This window comes from Leucopleurus acutus, assembly GCF_964270905.1.
Source record: "Leucopleurus acutus genome assembly, chromosome: 8".
Lineage (NCBI taxonomy): Eukaryota > Metazoa > Chordata > Mammalia > Artiodactyla > Delphinidae > Leucopleurus > Leucopleurus acutus.
The window spans coordinates 103,817,138-103,830,892 of NC_139151.1; the positions used below are offsets into that span (position 1 = coordinate 103,817,138).

A 13,755-nucleotide genomic window follows, 5' to 3' on the forward strand; every position below is an offset into this window, starting at 1 on the left:
ACTGGGCCGACCCCTGTGCTCACTCGGTGATCTCCTCGGTGACGGTGTGCTCCACCTGCAGGCGCGAGTTGACCTCAATGAAGTAGTGCTTGCCGTACTTGTCCACCAGGAATTCCACCGTGCCCGCGTTCTCGTAGCCCACCTGTGGGGTGGCCTCATCAGCAGGGGTGCAGTGATGGGAGCCTGATGGGGATGCAGGCTCACCCACTGGGTTGGTTCCATAATAGAACAGACTGCGGCAAACCCTGCCCCAACCGATGGCAGGCAGCCCACCAGCCCTGCCCCCGGGAGGCGAGAGCCCAAAATCCACAATGGGCCCCGGCCTGGACATCTTACCCCAGGCCTCCGCAGGAACCTCTGAGGGCTGCACACAGCTTGTCTGGGTGAGACACGAGCAGAAGCTCCTGTCTGGCCCAGACGGTGCCCTCTACCCAGCAGCTCCTCAGCTTTTGGGCACAGGCCCACCTGTGCACACCCTGGCCTCTCCTGGACCCTTCTTATTCTTAGAGGGTCTTCAGAAAGATCCCCTCTACTTTACTCCATCATCACTTCTGGCCACTACCCAAAGAGATGCCATTTGAGAGGAACCAACAGATAAGGCTCTAACACAAAATACAAGCCTAATTCTAGCTTCACTTCTGGTCCTACCAAAACCACAAACTAGACTTCACTCAGCTCCCTCAAATCTGTTCTGGAAGGAGACACAGCATAAGCCAATAAATAAGACCAAACTCAAGGCAAGAATAGTCCTCTTATAAAGGAACCAAAATCTCAACTATAATCAGACCCTAATCAATGCTGCATGTTAGCCGTGGCTGGCTTTCCATTTGGGGAAGGTTACAGAAGCGGCCATGGTCCGTGGGCGCGGGCTGCCTGAGAGCCTGAGGGAGCTAGGGTCCAGAAAGAGAGCGGGCCCAGGGGCCCGCCTGGCAGCCGGGGAGAGCAGATCTGAAGAGATGTCCACTCGGGCCTCTGGGATGGGGAGGCAGAGGCGGGGGTAGGATGCCTGGCCTCTGAGTGGGGGTGGGGTCAGGAGGGCCCCAGCGGAACAGAGAGCAGGGCCCCTGCTGCAGCCTGGTCACGTGCGGCAGGCACTTTCCTGGGTCGGCCTGGGGGAGTCACTCCATATCCCTGCAGAGCAGAGACAGGCGGAAGAGGACCTGGGGAGCAAATGGGTTGCAATAGATGCGATGTAGGGGACAGTTAAGAGTAAGCGAGGGGCTTCCCTGGTGGCCCAATGGTTAAGAATCCGCCTACCAATGCAGGGGACACGGGTTCGAGCCCTGGTCTGGGAAGATCCCACATGCCACGGAGCAACTAAGCCCGTGTGCCACAACTACTGAGCCTGCGCTCTAGAGCCCGCGAGCCACAACTACTGAAGCCTGCATGCCTAGAGCCCGTGCTCTGCAACAAGAGAAGCCACCACAATGAGAACCCCAGGCACCGCAACAAAGAGTAGTCCCCGCTCGCCGCAACTAGAGAAAGCCCACACGCAGCAACGAAGACCCAGCGCAGCCAAAAAAAAAACAATTAAGTGAGGAAGGAAGAGATGCCTGAATACTGTTCCTTAATCTTAACAGATCCCACTGACTCTCATTCCCTTTGTTCCAGGGGTTCGCTGGTGCGGCGCAGAAACTCAATCTGTGCAGAGGGCACTAAGGAGGGGCCGGTGGCTCTTTCCCTCCTCCTCTCAGCCTTTCTGGTCTCCAGGCTTGGCCTCTGGGCCCAGCGCCTCTGCGGCTGCAAAGCAAGGATGCCGAGGGCCCCGCATCAGCCCTCAATCCTCCTGCCCCCGTCCCGGAGCTGGTCACCCTGGGCCTCCCTGCTCTGCAGCAGCTGGCCACATCTGGACCCCAGTGACCGCCGGCCGTGAGGCTTATGCCAGCAGGAGCTCAAAGCAAGCCTGCAGGAATGGGCTCCTTGTCTCCACATGGGGAGGAGCCCGTGCCCTTGGCTTTCAAACTCTGTCCCCAAGAGCCCCTGCCCTTCACCTGCTTTGCAAGTTTGACAGAGTCACTGGTGAGCCGGCTCCGAAGCTGGGGGTCCAGGTGGGCAGCAGGGGCGATCTCGACCACCTTCTGGTGCCGCCGCTGGATGGAGCAGTCTCGCTCGTACAGGTGCAGGATGTTCCCGTACTGGTCCCCTGGGGTGGAGGTAGACTGCGCTCAGCTCCTCCTGGGACCCAGACACCCCTGAGCTGCTGGCGATCCCTGCGCAAGCACTGTGGCCGCTCGGCACGGCTCCCAGCGGTGGCTCAGCCAGGACAGAAACGGGCACAACGGAGGCCTTGGGCCCGACCAGCATGGCCCCACAGCCCGCCTTCCTGGGGAGGGCCTTCCTGAGGGAAAGCCCCTGCAGCTTTCCCCAAGCAGAAGGGGCGGGTCCTCGGCAACTGCCTCGCGCTGTGGCCCCGGGAACGCGCCCCACTCACCCAGGATCTGCACCTCGATGTGGCGCGGCTTCTCAATGAACTTCTCCACGAAGAGCGCCCCGTTCCCGAAGGCGGCCAGGGCCTCCGAGTAGGCCCGGGTGTAGTTCTCCTCCAGCTCCTGGGAGGGCAGGCGAGGGCCAAGGAGACAGTGGGTCCCAAGCTCTGCTGTGCGCGGCCCTGCCTGCCCCCAGCACCCCAGTCCCTCTGCAGGTGGCCTCCCAGCCCGCGGCGTCTGCTCACCTCGTAGCTCTGCACAACCCTCATGCCGCGCCCCCCGCCCCCATAGGCGGCCTTGAAGATAATGGGGAAGCCGTAGGTGTTGGAGAAATGGTGAGCCTCATGTAGGGAAGTGATGGGGGCATCTGTGCCGGGGACCACGGGGACACCTGTTGGGAGACAGGCAGGTCAGGCCGAAGCCCGCCAGCAGCGCCCCCGCCCCAGACAGCCCCCCGAGGAGCTGTGTGGCCCCCATGCTCACCTGCAGCGATGGCAATGGCCCGGGCTTCCACCTTATCTCCCATCTTGCGGACCACCTCAGGGCTCGGCCCAATGAACCGAACCCCGGCATCCTGGCAGGCCTGGGCAAAGTCTGCTCGCTCTGACAGAAACCCATAGCCAGGGTGCACGGCATCCACGTTGTTTTCCTGGCGGGGGGTTGGTGGCGTCAGAAGAGTGGAGCTCACCTCAAAGCCCTTCACGCAGGCCCGCCCAAACCCTGCAGCCCTCGCGCCTGCTCCCCCGCACTCACTCATTCATTCCCTCACTCACTCACTCATTCCTTCACTCACTCACTCATTCCTTCACTCACTCACTCATTCCTTCACTCACTCACTCACTCACTCATTCACTCACTCACTCATTCATCCCTTCACAGGGACTCACTGCCAGCAGCGTCAAGTTTTGCAGGGGGCAGACACAGGACCCAGGCCTGGCCCTCAGGAGGCCCCCAGCCCAGCCCAGCCCCGCTCACCTTGGCCACCTTGATGATGTCTGGGATGTGCAGATAGGCCTGCACCGGGGCGAGGCCGCGGCCGATGAGGTAGGCTTCGTCAGCTTTCTGTCGGTGCATCTGGCCAGTGTCCTGCTCTGAGTAGACAGCCACGGTGCGGATGCCCAGCTCCGTGCAGGCCCGGAACACGCGGATGGCGATCTCGCCTGGGGCCGGGGGTGGGCAACAGGATGGGAATTTAGATCCCCGGGTCCTAAGAGACGCAGAAAAAGGGGCAGGGAGCTGGGGCAGGGGCTGGACACTGGCTCCCGCTGTGCTCACCTCTGTTGGCCACCATGACCTTCTTGATGGGCTTGTACTCCAGGCGCCGGACACTGGGCGAGGCAGCGGGGGCAGTGGAGGTTCGGCGGATACCTAGGAGCCTCAGGCCCCCACGGATAGTTTGAAACTTCAGCATCTAGGGAGAGAAGTCATGGCCAGGTTAGAGAAACCTCAGCTCCGAGGGTCTCCAGGAAGAGCGGGTGTCCCGCGCCAGCCTCCCAGCAGCCCCGCGTGAAAGCCAGCACCACTGCCGCCTCGATTCCTCCCTGCGGGGCTGAGTAACTATAGGGAAGGGAGCAAATTCACACCCAGATGGCACCCCAAGTTTACCCTCACACTCTAATACTCACTATAATTTCCAAAGCACCACACTTCAAGCTTTTAAAGCAATTTCAGAGACAAGCCAGCAGCCCTGCATGACCACAGTGTGTAATGTCAGTGTCCCCTCTGCTGGGCACAGCTGTCCAGGCAACCCCAGACTTTAGAACCTTCGTGCCCCACACTGACCCCTGCGTCCCTCCCTCAGGGTTCCGTCTGACAGTGGATCTCCCCAGGAGCGAACCCGCATCAGTGTGCTCTAGGGAAGCACAGCCTCTACTTGGTTAAAATGCAGATTTCTTCAAACTGCAGAAAACTTTCTTGCTACAAGGGCTACTAAGTAAATTAGTCATGAAACCCAGCTGAGGGCCAGTGAAATGGGCCAGTCACAAAAAGACAAATACAGCATGATTCTGCTTAGATGAGGTCCCTAGAGGAGTCAAATTCACAGAGACAAGACAGCGGGAGTGGGGGGGCCAGGGGATGGGGGTGGGGTTGGGGATTGTTTAAAGGGGACAGAGTCTCAGTTTTGCAAGACGAAAAAGTGCTGGAAATGGCCAGTAGTGATGGTTGCACAACGATGTGAAGGTACGTGACGCCAGCGAACGAACCATACGCTTAAAAATAGTTAGGATGGCAAATTCTGTTATATCAATACATAGTTTATCACAATAAAAATAAACTGAGGGCAATTTACATCCCAGAATGTAGAACATCTTCAGAGGTCAACCACCCGCCTCATTTTACAAATGAAGAAAACCAAGGCCCAGGCGAGCTTTAAAAAGTGTGTTCAAAGTCACACAGCTGTTACAGCAGAGCCCAAACTGGCATTCGGTCCTTTACCCTTGCTCCGGTGCCTTCATCCAGCTAACCACGTGAACTATGTCTCAGTAAAGTTTAAATGCTTGACTCAACCATTTTGTTTTAAGTAAGAAGCATAAATATATATATATATTTATATATAAAAACCTCAGCATCATATTATGGCCAACAAGACGGATAAGGGGAAATAAAGACCAAATAGAAAGACAAGAAGAGAAATAAGGAAATAAAGAGAAGACAGAGAGAAGAGGGAAGCCCTCAGACCAGGGGAGAGAGGGCGGCCCGCCGAGCATCAACCCCGCCAGGCACAGCGCCAGGCGAGGGCGTCGAGAACAAGGCAGGAAGGCCTCGGCGCTCACAGGAGGTAGACCCAGGGAAGGAGAAGAGAAAAGGAAAAAGACAGAAATAAGGTCCTTTCAGATCATGACTAGTGCCCCAAGGGCAAGAAAACAGGTAACATTTTGAGAATTACCGGGCGGGGGGCTGGATATTAAGTGGGCCTCTCCGAGGAGGGCACGGACGTGGGGACCTAAATGCAGGAAGCCGCAGCCACACACAGATCTGATCTGCAGGGAACGCACCCCAAGCACAGTAACAGCCACGGCCAAGGACCCGAGGGAAGAAGGAGCTGGGTGTGTCCAAGAAAGATCCGGTCTGACAGCTGGGGGCAGGGACCCCACGGCTGAAGGTGAGACGGGCCAGGCTGCCGAGGCCTCTGGGTACGTCCGCCTCTCACCCAATACGGTGGTGGAGGGCACGACCTGCTGCGTGTTTGGAAAAGATGCCTGGGTTGGGAGCAGCGAGGACGGAAAGAGGGTGCACGTGTGGGGCTGTGCAGGGGCTGAGACAGAGGCAGCACCTCTGACTGGGGGGGACAGAGGGGGTGGGGAGGTATCTGGGATACAACAGGCTAGATTCACTGAGACCCACTGTGGAAGATGAGGGGAAGGAAGAAGCCCAGGATGGGCAAGTGGAAGTGCCTCCCCCACCTCAGGAGAGACCAGACTGGGGGTGGGGACGGGCTGCCAAAGAGGTCAGAGCCAGGCAGGAAGCCTGGGTGCTTCAGCAAAAGGGTGGGGTTGGAAGCCCTGGGCCTGGGGTAGATCTGCTGGGGACAGAACAGTCAAGAGAGGAGGGCTTCCCTGGTGGCGCAGTGGTTGGGAGTCCGCCTGCCGATGCTGGGGACACGGGTTCATGCCCCAGTCCGGGAAGATCCCACATGCCACGGAGCGGCTGGGCCCGTGAGCCATGGCCGCTGAGCCTGCGCGTCCAGAGCCTGTGCTCCGCAGCAGGAGAGGCCACAACAGTGAGAGGCCCGCGTACCGCAAAAAAAAAAAAAAAAAGAGAGAGAGGAGTGGCGGGTGCACCAACGTTGAGTCTAGATGAGGAGGAAAGCCAGGAAGCGCCGTGGGGCTGGGGCAGAAGCTCTCGGGAGTTGAGAGCCAACAGGGGCAGAGGCGAGGGCGGGCAGTGGGCGCCCGGGGTCCCACCAGCAGCGCGAATGTCAAGGGTGGGGCAGCAGCCTCGCTGGGCTCTGGCTCATCTTCTAAAATGGAGCACACAGTCCTTACTTATTAATACAAAGTGGACGAACCTGGCAGACACCCCCGTACGCGTCATGCAGGTTAACATCACCAGCAGGAAACGGCCATCACATGCCTCCTGACGGGCGGCCAAGAAGGACCTGCGGGTGTTCCTGTCACAGATGCCCAGCCTGAGTCTAATCGGGAGCCAACACAAGGCAAACCCAGACTGAGGGACGTTCCACCAAACCACTGGCCTGTACTCTTCACACGTGTCAAAGGTCATGAGGAACAAAGACTAAAGAACTTCCAGGTTAAAGGAGACTAAAGAGCCAGAACAATGAAATGCACACGTGCTCCTGGATTGGATCTTGGATTTCAGCTGCAGTAAAGGGCATTAGGGGGACAACTGACAAAATTTAAATGAGGTCTGTACGTTAGAAACGAGTATTGTGTCAATGTTAATTGTTGTACTGCGGTAACTTTAGAGAATATCCTCATTCTTAGGGAAAAAACACTTAAGTGTTTAGGAGTTTAAGGGCATCATATCTGCAACTTACACTCAAATGGTTCAGGGAAAAACATGAGAATAATGAAGCAAATGTGGTCAACAGTGTTTGGGAAACTGGGGTAAGGGGTGTGAGAGAATTCCCCGCACTGCTTCTGCAGCCTGTCTGTGGGTCTGAAAGAAAGAAGCCATGCTCCAGCTGGCGTCGATGGAGGAGCGACCCAAGGGAGCCCCCGGGACCCGCTCACAGTGGGTGCCAAGTACCAGCTGGGCCTCAGAGTGGAAACATTTGACTCCCACACCTTTCTGAAAGCCAGTGAACTTCAGATGCTATCCTGTTATCTCCCCCTCGCAGGTCTACTGGCAGCACCTAATCCTCTGCACCGGCTTCCGGATTCAGACACCCACCCACTAGGAGGGAAGCGCTTGCCCAGCGGAGCAGCCAGAAGCAAGCAGGCCCTGGCGGTCCATGGCGCACACCCCGGGGAGCAGGTGTGGGATGCAAACCTCGCCCTCGTCCTGGGCACCAGATGCCTGCTCTGCTCAGGGCTGCAGGCGGGATCTTCCTCACTTATCTACAGGTGAGCAGCCTCACAGCTGGTACCACTGGCACGGAGATTCTCCATCCTCCAGGGACGTTTCAACTATTTCCAGGGAGGCACGCTCTTTTCTCCCACTTGGGTGGGTTTACTCCTGAGGACGCCTTAGGCACTACGCATTGTCCTGTGGATAAATAGACATTTCTGTCCTGTCCCCAACCACACATGCCCCAATCCCTTTTCCAGATAAAGAAAGAGATCCCTGGAGGTTATGCCCCCGGGCTGGGTGCCAAGTGCCTCCCTAGCTCAGTCAGCAAACAAGGGAGTCTGAATTATCCAGCCTTAGAGACCCACACACATTTCTGCATTTGACCCTCACACGTGCTCTAGACAGCAAGGGCTTCCCTGGCGTCCCACTTTACAAACCAAGAAACCAGGGTCTGGGCACTGGGTGGTGGAGGTGGGGGGTCTCTGAATGCCCCGGAGCCCCCTGTCCTGTGCAGACGGAAGCAAACATCGGCCTGGACTTGAGACCTGAGCAGACCCTGGGGTGCGGGAGTGAGCAGGCAGATGTTTATAGAAGGGGAAAGGTCACGGTCCTTCGCTGAAGTCAGAGCAGTGGAAAAAGTGGGCAGAGGGCAGCCACACGCACCGGCTGGCAGCCCAGTGTGAACCTGGAGTCAGCAGGCCTGGGTCTGGGCACCTGAGGCCTCATTCCCTCCTCTGTGGAAGTGGCCAACACCACCCCAACCTCGGCAGGTCGTCCTGTGGATCACTGAGCGGGGGCCCTGAGTGCCAGGCCTGGGCGATGAACGTGGCCGCCATCGCCATCTTCCCACTGGCCTTTCCTCCCTGATGAGTGCGGGGCACGAGAAGGAACCCCCGGCTCTGGTGCCCACACCCGCAGGGCTCTCATTCCCGCCCAAACCAGTGATGCGGCCACCCGCCCAGTGGCTCTCGCTGGACAAGGGCCGGAACATGCGCCCACAGAGAGCGGACCGCATTCTCGGGTGGGAAGACCTGCACGCGACAAGGGAGCCCTGGGGCCCTCACCCCACACCAGCCAGGCACCCAGGGCTGCTTCTTCCCAGGGAGGCCACGCCATCTGCTCGGCCTGAGTCAGTGGCCCAGGGAACAAAGTTCTCCCGCCCCAGTCTGCTGGAGGCAGGGACGGCTGCCAAGGCTGAAACTGGTGGAAGGGGCGCCCCGGAGCAGGGGAGGCATGGAGGCTGGGTCACGCAGGCAGCAGGAGCTTCACAGCCCAAAGCCTGCTCCCCGATCCCCAGGGATAGGGAAAGAGCATGAAGGAGGTGTTCTTTTTTAAATAATTAATTAATTAATTAGGCTGTGTTGGGTCTTCCTTGCTGCGCGCGGGCTTTCTCTAGTTGCGGCGAGCAAGGGCTACTCTTCGTTGCAGTGCGTGGGCTCCTCACTGCGGTGGTTTCTCCTGTTGCGGAGCACGGGATCTAGGCGTGCAGGCTTCAGTAGTTGTGGCACACAGGCTCAGTAGTTGTGGCTCACGGGCTCTGGAGTGCAGGCTCAGTAGTTGTGGCGCATGCGCTTAGTTGCTCCGTGGCATGTGGGATCTTCCCGGACCAGGGCTTGAACCCGTGTCCCCTGCATTGGCAGGCGGATTCTTAACCACTGCGCCACTAGGGAAGCCTGGAGGAGGTGTCCTGAGGCAGGACACCAGCCGGGAGCGGGACAGCGGACTTCCTGCTGCCCCTGCAGGTGAAAGGCACAGAAACGTCAGCCAACAGGCAGAGTGGGGTCTGGGGAGGCTGGTCAGACTGGGCCCTCGTGGATGCCGGAGGGCACAGGTCACACTGCCCCTCAGAGCCTAGACACAGCCCTGTAGCTCAGTTCCCAGCTTAGTCACAAGCGACCCCTACGCCCTGACCCCGCAAAGCCACGCTTGGGTCTTGAGGACACAAAGGTGAATAAAAATCCTGCTGCGTTCCCAGGACACCTCAGAACTTGGTTAACCCAGCCTTTTCCCTTGTCAAGTCCCACTCCCCTCCCAGACCTGAAACCCAGGGGGTTCGGCTGCCTGGTGCCTCCTAAGGCCTTTCCAGAATCAACTTCAGCTGGGAGAAAACCTGCAGGACAGAGGTGAGCCACCTCACAGAGGCCTCCCTTTCAGGAAGCAGGCCCTTCGTGGGTCGAGTGTGTGATGCACTCACTCTGGCTGTGTCGAGTCTGAGGGTCCAGGGTGGGCCGAAGGAGGCGCTGAGTGGGCGGATTCCCGCTCGGGGTGGCGGAGGCAGGCAGCCAGGCACCCGGTGAGGCCCGGCAGCAGAAGCTCAGCGCCTGAGGTCTGAGCGTGGCCAGGCCTCAGGAGACCAACTCCCTTCTGCAGCCCTCCCAGAGGGGCTGCCTCTGGCATTCAATGGGACCCCAGCCCTGAGACCAAACTCTGGCATCTTGCAGTGACCTGAGTGCCAGCCCCTCTTCACAGCGCCACTTTCGCAGAGCACTGGCCTTCCCTCAAGCACCGTTGCAGGTAGCATTCTCATCCCCTCACTGCAGAGCAGAGCACAGGTGACGGCACCGGTCACAGGAGGGCGGTGTGGGCAAGGCCCAGGCTCCCACCATTGGTGCCACACTGTGCCTTGCTTTTGAGCTTTCGGTTGCGGGATGGGAACCCAGAATTTCTCAAGGTCGTTGGCAGTTTGGCTGAAAATCTTCCTTAAAAACGCCGAGGGCTTCGTTAACCAAACCCGACGCCCTGGGAAGCCCTCGTGTTCTGTTGCATCAGCTGACCTTGCCCAGGGGAGCCACAAGCCTTCAGAGAGGGCGGCTGCTCTGCGGACGGATGGGACTCCCCCACTGGCTGGGTTCCCCCGGGGGGAGAGGCCCCTTGGAGGAGCCAGGGCACAGCCAGCCTCCGGTCACCTGCCTCGGGGACGCCACTTTGCCTTGCTCAGTGCCAGTGGCACACGTGAGCAAAAATCTCCTTTTCTGACCTCAGAGATGGGGGAGTGATGAGCAAGAGAAAAGCAACCGCCACCGCCCAAAGATCCCTTATCCGGTTTCCTCTCCAGTGAGCCGACAGGCCCAGAGAGGCCCGTTTGCTATTTTTGCAAATGCCAGCTGACAGATCCCTTTCCTTGGCCCCGGGTTGTGCATTAGAGACGGGGAGGAAGACGGCTTTGACTCTCACTTGGGACGTGTAAACAACGCCAGCAAGAATGAGGCACAGGGAGGCGGGGAGTGTTGGGAACACCTGTTTCTCCCCCGCTGCCTCTCAGCGTGACTCCACAGGCAGTCTCGACTTCTCTTCCAGCTTCAAACCTCCCCCCAACACTGAATGGATAAGCTCAGTGTTCTTTCCTTCCAGAAGGGAGTGGTGACGATTCAGTCAAGAGGGTGCTGACAATCACCTGGGGCACGAGGCAGGGGAGGTAGTGACATCGTCTGCCAGGCCCGGTGACCTGACCTGCCCCTGCGGCTTCTACAACATCCAACACTCGCCAAGCTCCACCTCCATGCCAGGTCGGTGCCAGCAGGTGGGGACACAGCGGGGAACAGCACACCTAGCAGAGTCTCTACTCTTTCCCAGGCATTGGGCTCCGCACGTACTAACTCAGGTCAGCCTCACAGCTGCTTATCACTCCCTTTGACAGAAGGAACCAGGCACAGCGGGATTAAGTCACACTCAAGGTCAGCCAGCAGGGGCAGTTCTGAGCCCACTTTGTATGTCTCCTTCTAGAGCAAGAGCGCTGACCCATTAGGGTGTCCTCACCTAACTAAAGGAATAAGTTATGGTTTTCATCAGAAGCACAGCGTGACAGGCACTTGGAAACCAAAAGCCAGAACCCCACTCCTGATAAAAATGCGTTACTGCCTGAACTTCGGCAGGGCCACCAGTGGGGCTCTGCACTTCTCACCAGGGAGCAGGCTAACAGAGCCAGCAATCACGTGTCCCTGATGAGCTAGGGCAGTTTCAATTCATCCAATAATCATCAAAATGTCACTAGAGGTCCCATTACTTCAGACCTAAACTACACCTCCCAGGCTGCCTCTTGCAACCAAGAGCAGCACAAAATTCCGCCGTCAAGCCATCACCATCCAAATTTTGGTCCAGACAATAAAGCCACTGGGCTCAAGGGCGGACGTGCTCTCAGCCAGAGCAGCCTTGCTGGGATCAGGGTAGGCGGTCACCTGAATAGCTGTTGTAGCCAAGCATCGGGCCTGGAATGTTCCTTCGAGGATCTGTATTGCTTCCACCCTAAATATCCCTGTTCTTCACACAGCAGCTCCTGCAGACTCAGAGGGCAACTGTGGGCAGGAGGCACAGAGGAAAGTAAAGCTGTGGCCCTGCTTTGGGGGTGGCTGGCTGATGTGTTAGTTTTGGAAGCCCACAGACTGAACTGCCCGCCCCCAGTCCCCAAGTACCTGAGCACGTCCATCTCAGACGTGTGTTGGAGCAGCCAGGTGGGGTGAGAAGGAGGGAGAGCGGGTCAGAACCAGGCCCCAGGAATCTCCAAGTTAACTAGTGAGGCTCCTACACAATTACTTCCTACTACCCACCCCCAGCACTAGCACCCCTACCAGGCTTTATCCCCTGCCCCCAGCCGGCCTCAGCGGCTGGCTGCAAGCAAAAGCAGGTCAGAACCAGAAAGAAAGAGTTCTTGGTGGAGGACTCCACACCGTGGCAGAAGCGAGCCTCTGATGGATGGGGCTGCTCTCGGGGAGCCTTCCTTCCAGGCAGCTCCGCGCTGTCCTAAACGTGTCGGATGGTGGCCCAGGGATGGAGGCCAACGGGGACAGATGAAAGGGAAAGACTCCGCCTGACTTTCAGGGCTGCAGCGGCTGATATCAAAGCGCCCAAGAGAGGACAGACCAAGGCCGAGATTTCTGAGCAGGGGGAGCTGAAGGGAGGACAGGAGAAACAACGAAGGTGACAGATGAAGAAGAAAGGGGTGCGAGAACATCAAAGGCAGGAAGAGACTCGGAGCGGAAACAGCGCGGGGCCTGGGGCAGCACAGCCCACCTCCCACCCTGAGCGGCGGGGCTCTGCGTCGCTCCTGGCAACCCTCGATTTAGGCGGCAGGCAGAGGGGAGAGGGGGTAACAGCGGCACCTGGGACAACGGGCCCCGCGTTGGCCGAGGGGATTTGTGGACTGGGAAACGGGGCAGGCTCAGAGAGAGAGGCGCATGAGGACTGATCAAGGCCTGCAAGGGAGTGGCAGGAAGCACAGGGTGAGGAGGGGGCCCGGTGGGCACAGCAGCGGCTGCCCTGTCCCAGCCTCATTTGAGGGCAGGGAGACTTTCAAGGCAAACACTGCCCCCTGGTGCAAAAGGAGTGCTACTGCCAACCTGTGCAGGCCTGCCTGGGGACCTGAACGTCGGGCCAGGCTCACAGCCGGAAAGCCACTCGCGCGAATTTCTCCACATCCTTTAGATCCCACTCAGGAAGGTCTTCCTGTACTCCTCCACCACCCCAGGCTGCTCAGACACCCTTCCTCGGGCGGCCATCTGTCTTCACCGCAGCTCTGTCACTGTCCCTGCCACAACCCCTGTCCTCCTGCTTGTGGGGGTTCTCGGTGAGGTCGTGTCTGTGTCTGTGTCCTCAAGGAGCCCTTAGCGCTCCCCTGGTGGCGCAGTGCTTAAGAATCCGCCCGCCAATGGAGGGGACACGGGTTCCAGCCCTGGTCCGGGAAGATCCCACATGCCGCGGAGCAACTAAGCCCATGCGCCACAACTACTGAGCCCGTGTGCCGCAACTACTGAGCCTGCACGCTGCAACAACGACCAAACGCAGCCGAAAATAAATAAAAAATAAAGAAATTTATTCTAAAAAAATGAAATTAAAAAAAAAAGGAGCACTTAATGTTATAACGATTTGCTGACCCGTCTCACCAGACACTGTGAGGACTTGGTGACAGGAGTCTCAGTCTGTTTTGTCCCCCAGTGTCTCCCTAGCACTCTGCCCAGTGCCTGACACCGACATTAAATGTCTGGGGAATGAATGAGTGAATGAATGAATGACTGCTCCAGGCCACATGAGCTTGCAGAGTACTGTGAGCCCAGAAATACTGTGGAGCGGCTAGACAATGAATAAGGCATGGCCCCTCCTGGGAGCAGCACACACAAGCTAAAGGGACACATGAGTGTCCCTTACACACAGATAAGAGCCCAAAGCGTTGACAAGGAAGGTCAAAGGGGCAAGGTCAGCAAAATATACCTCCCAGCCCGAGGGTGGGAACCAGGACAGCATTTCAGGGCTGAGAGGGTGACAGGCACTAAAGACTCAATTCTAACCATGGCTGGACGATGCTTTGCAGGGAGACGGACACCAAAACACAGCAGACATGCAGGTGGTCCAGAAAGCTCCCTGA

The 13,755-nt window shown here is 58.2% G+C and overlaps 1 protein-coding gene across 4 annotated transcripts in view; it reads right to left on the bottom strand.

The window, feature by feature from the left end:
- Window positions 1-13,755, bottom strand: part of PC (pyruvate carboxylase) — a 106,884-nt gene that overhangs the window by 18,864 nt on the left and 74,265 nt on the right. For 3 of the 4 annotated variants that reach the window (XM_082844881.1, XM_082844879.1, XM_082844882.1), the window contains 7 exons: window positions 3,702-3,837; window positions 3,402-3,586; window positions 2,910-3,075; window positions 2,672-2,817; window positions 2,432-2,549; window positions 1,992-2,143; window positions 24-142 (listed from right to left, as the gene is read on the bottom strand). In XM_082844881.1, the coding sequence (XP_082701007.1) occupies window positions 24-142; window positions 1,992-2,143; window positions 2,432-2,549; window positions 2,672-2,817; window positions 2,910-3,075; window positions 3,402-3,586; window positions 3,702-3,837 (1,022 nt within the window). Of the gene's footprint in view, window positions 1-23; window positions 143-1,991; window positions 2,144-2,431; window positions 2,550-2,671; window positions 2,818-2,909; window positions 3,076-3,401; window positions 3,587-3,701; window positions 3,838-7,379; window positions 7,596-13,755 lie in introns of all 4 variants that reach the window. The other variant, XM_082844880.1, reaches the window with a different exon arrangement.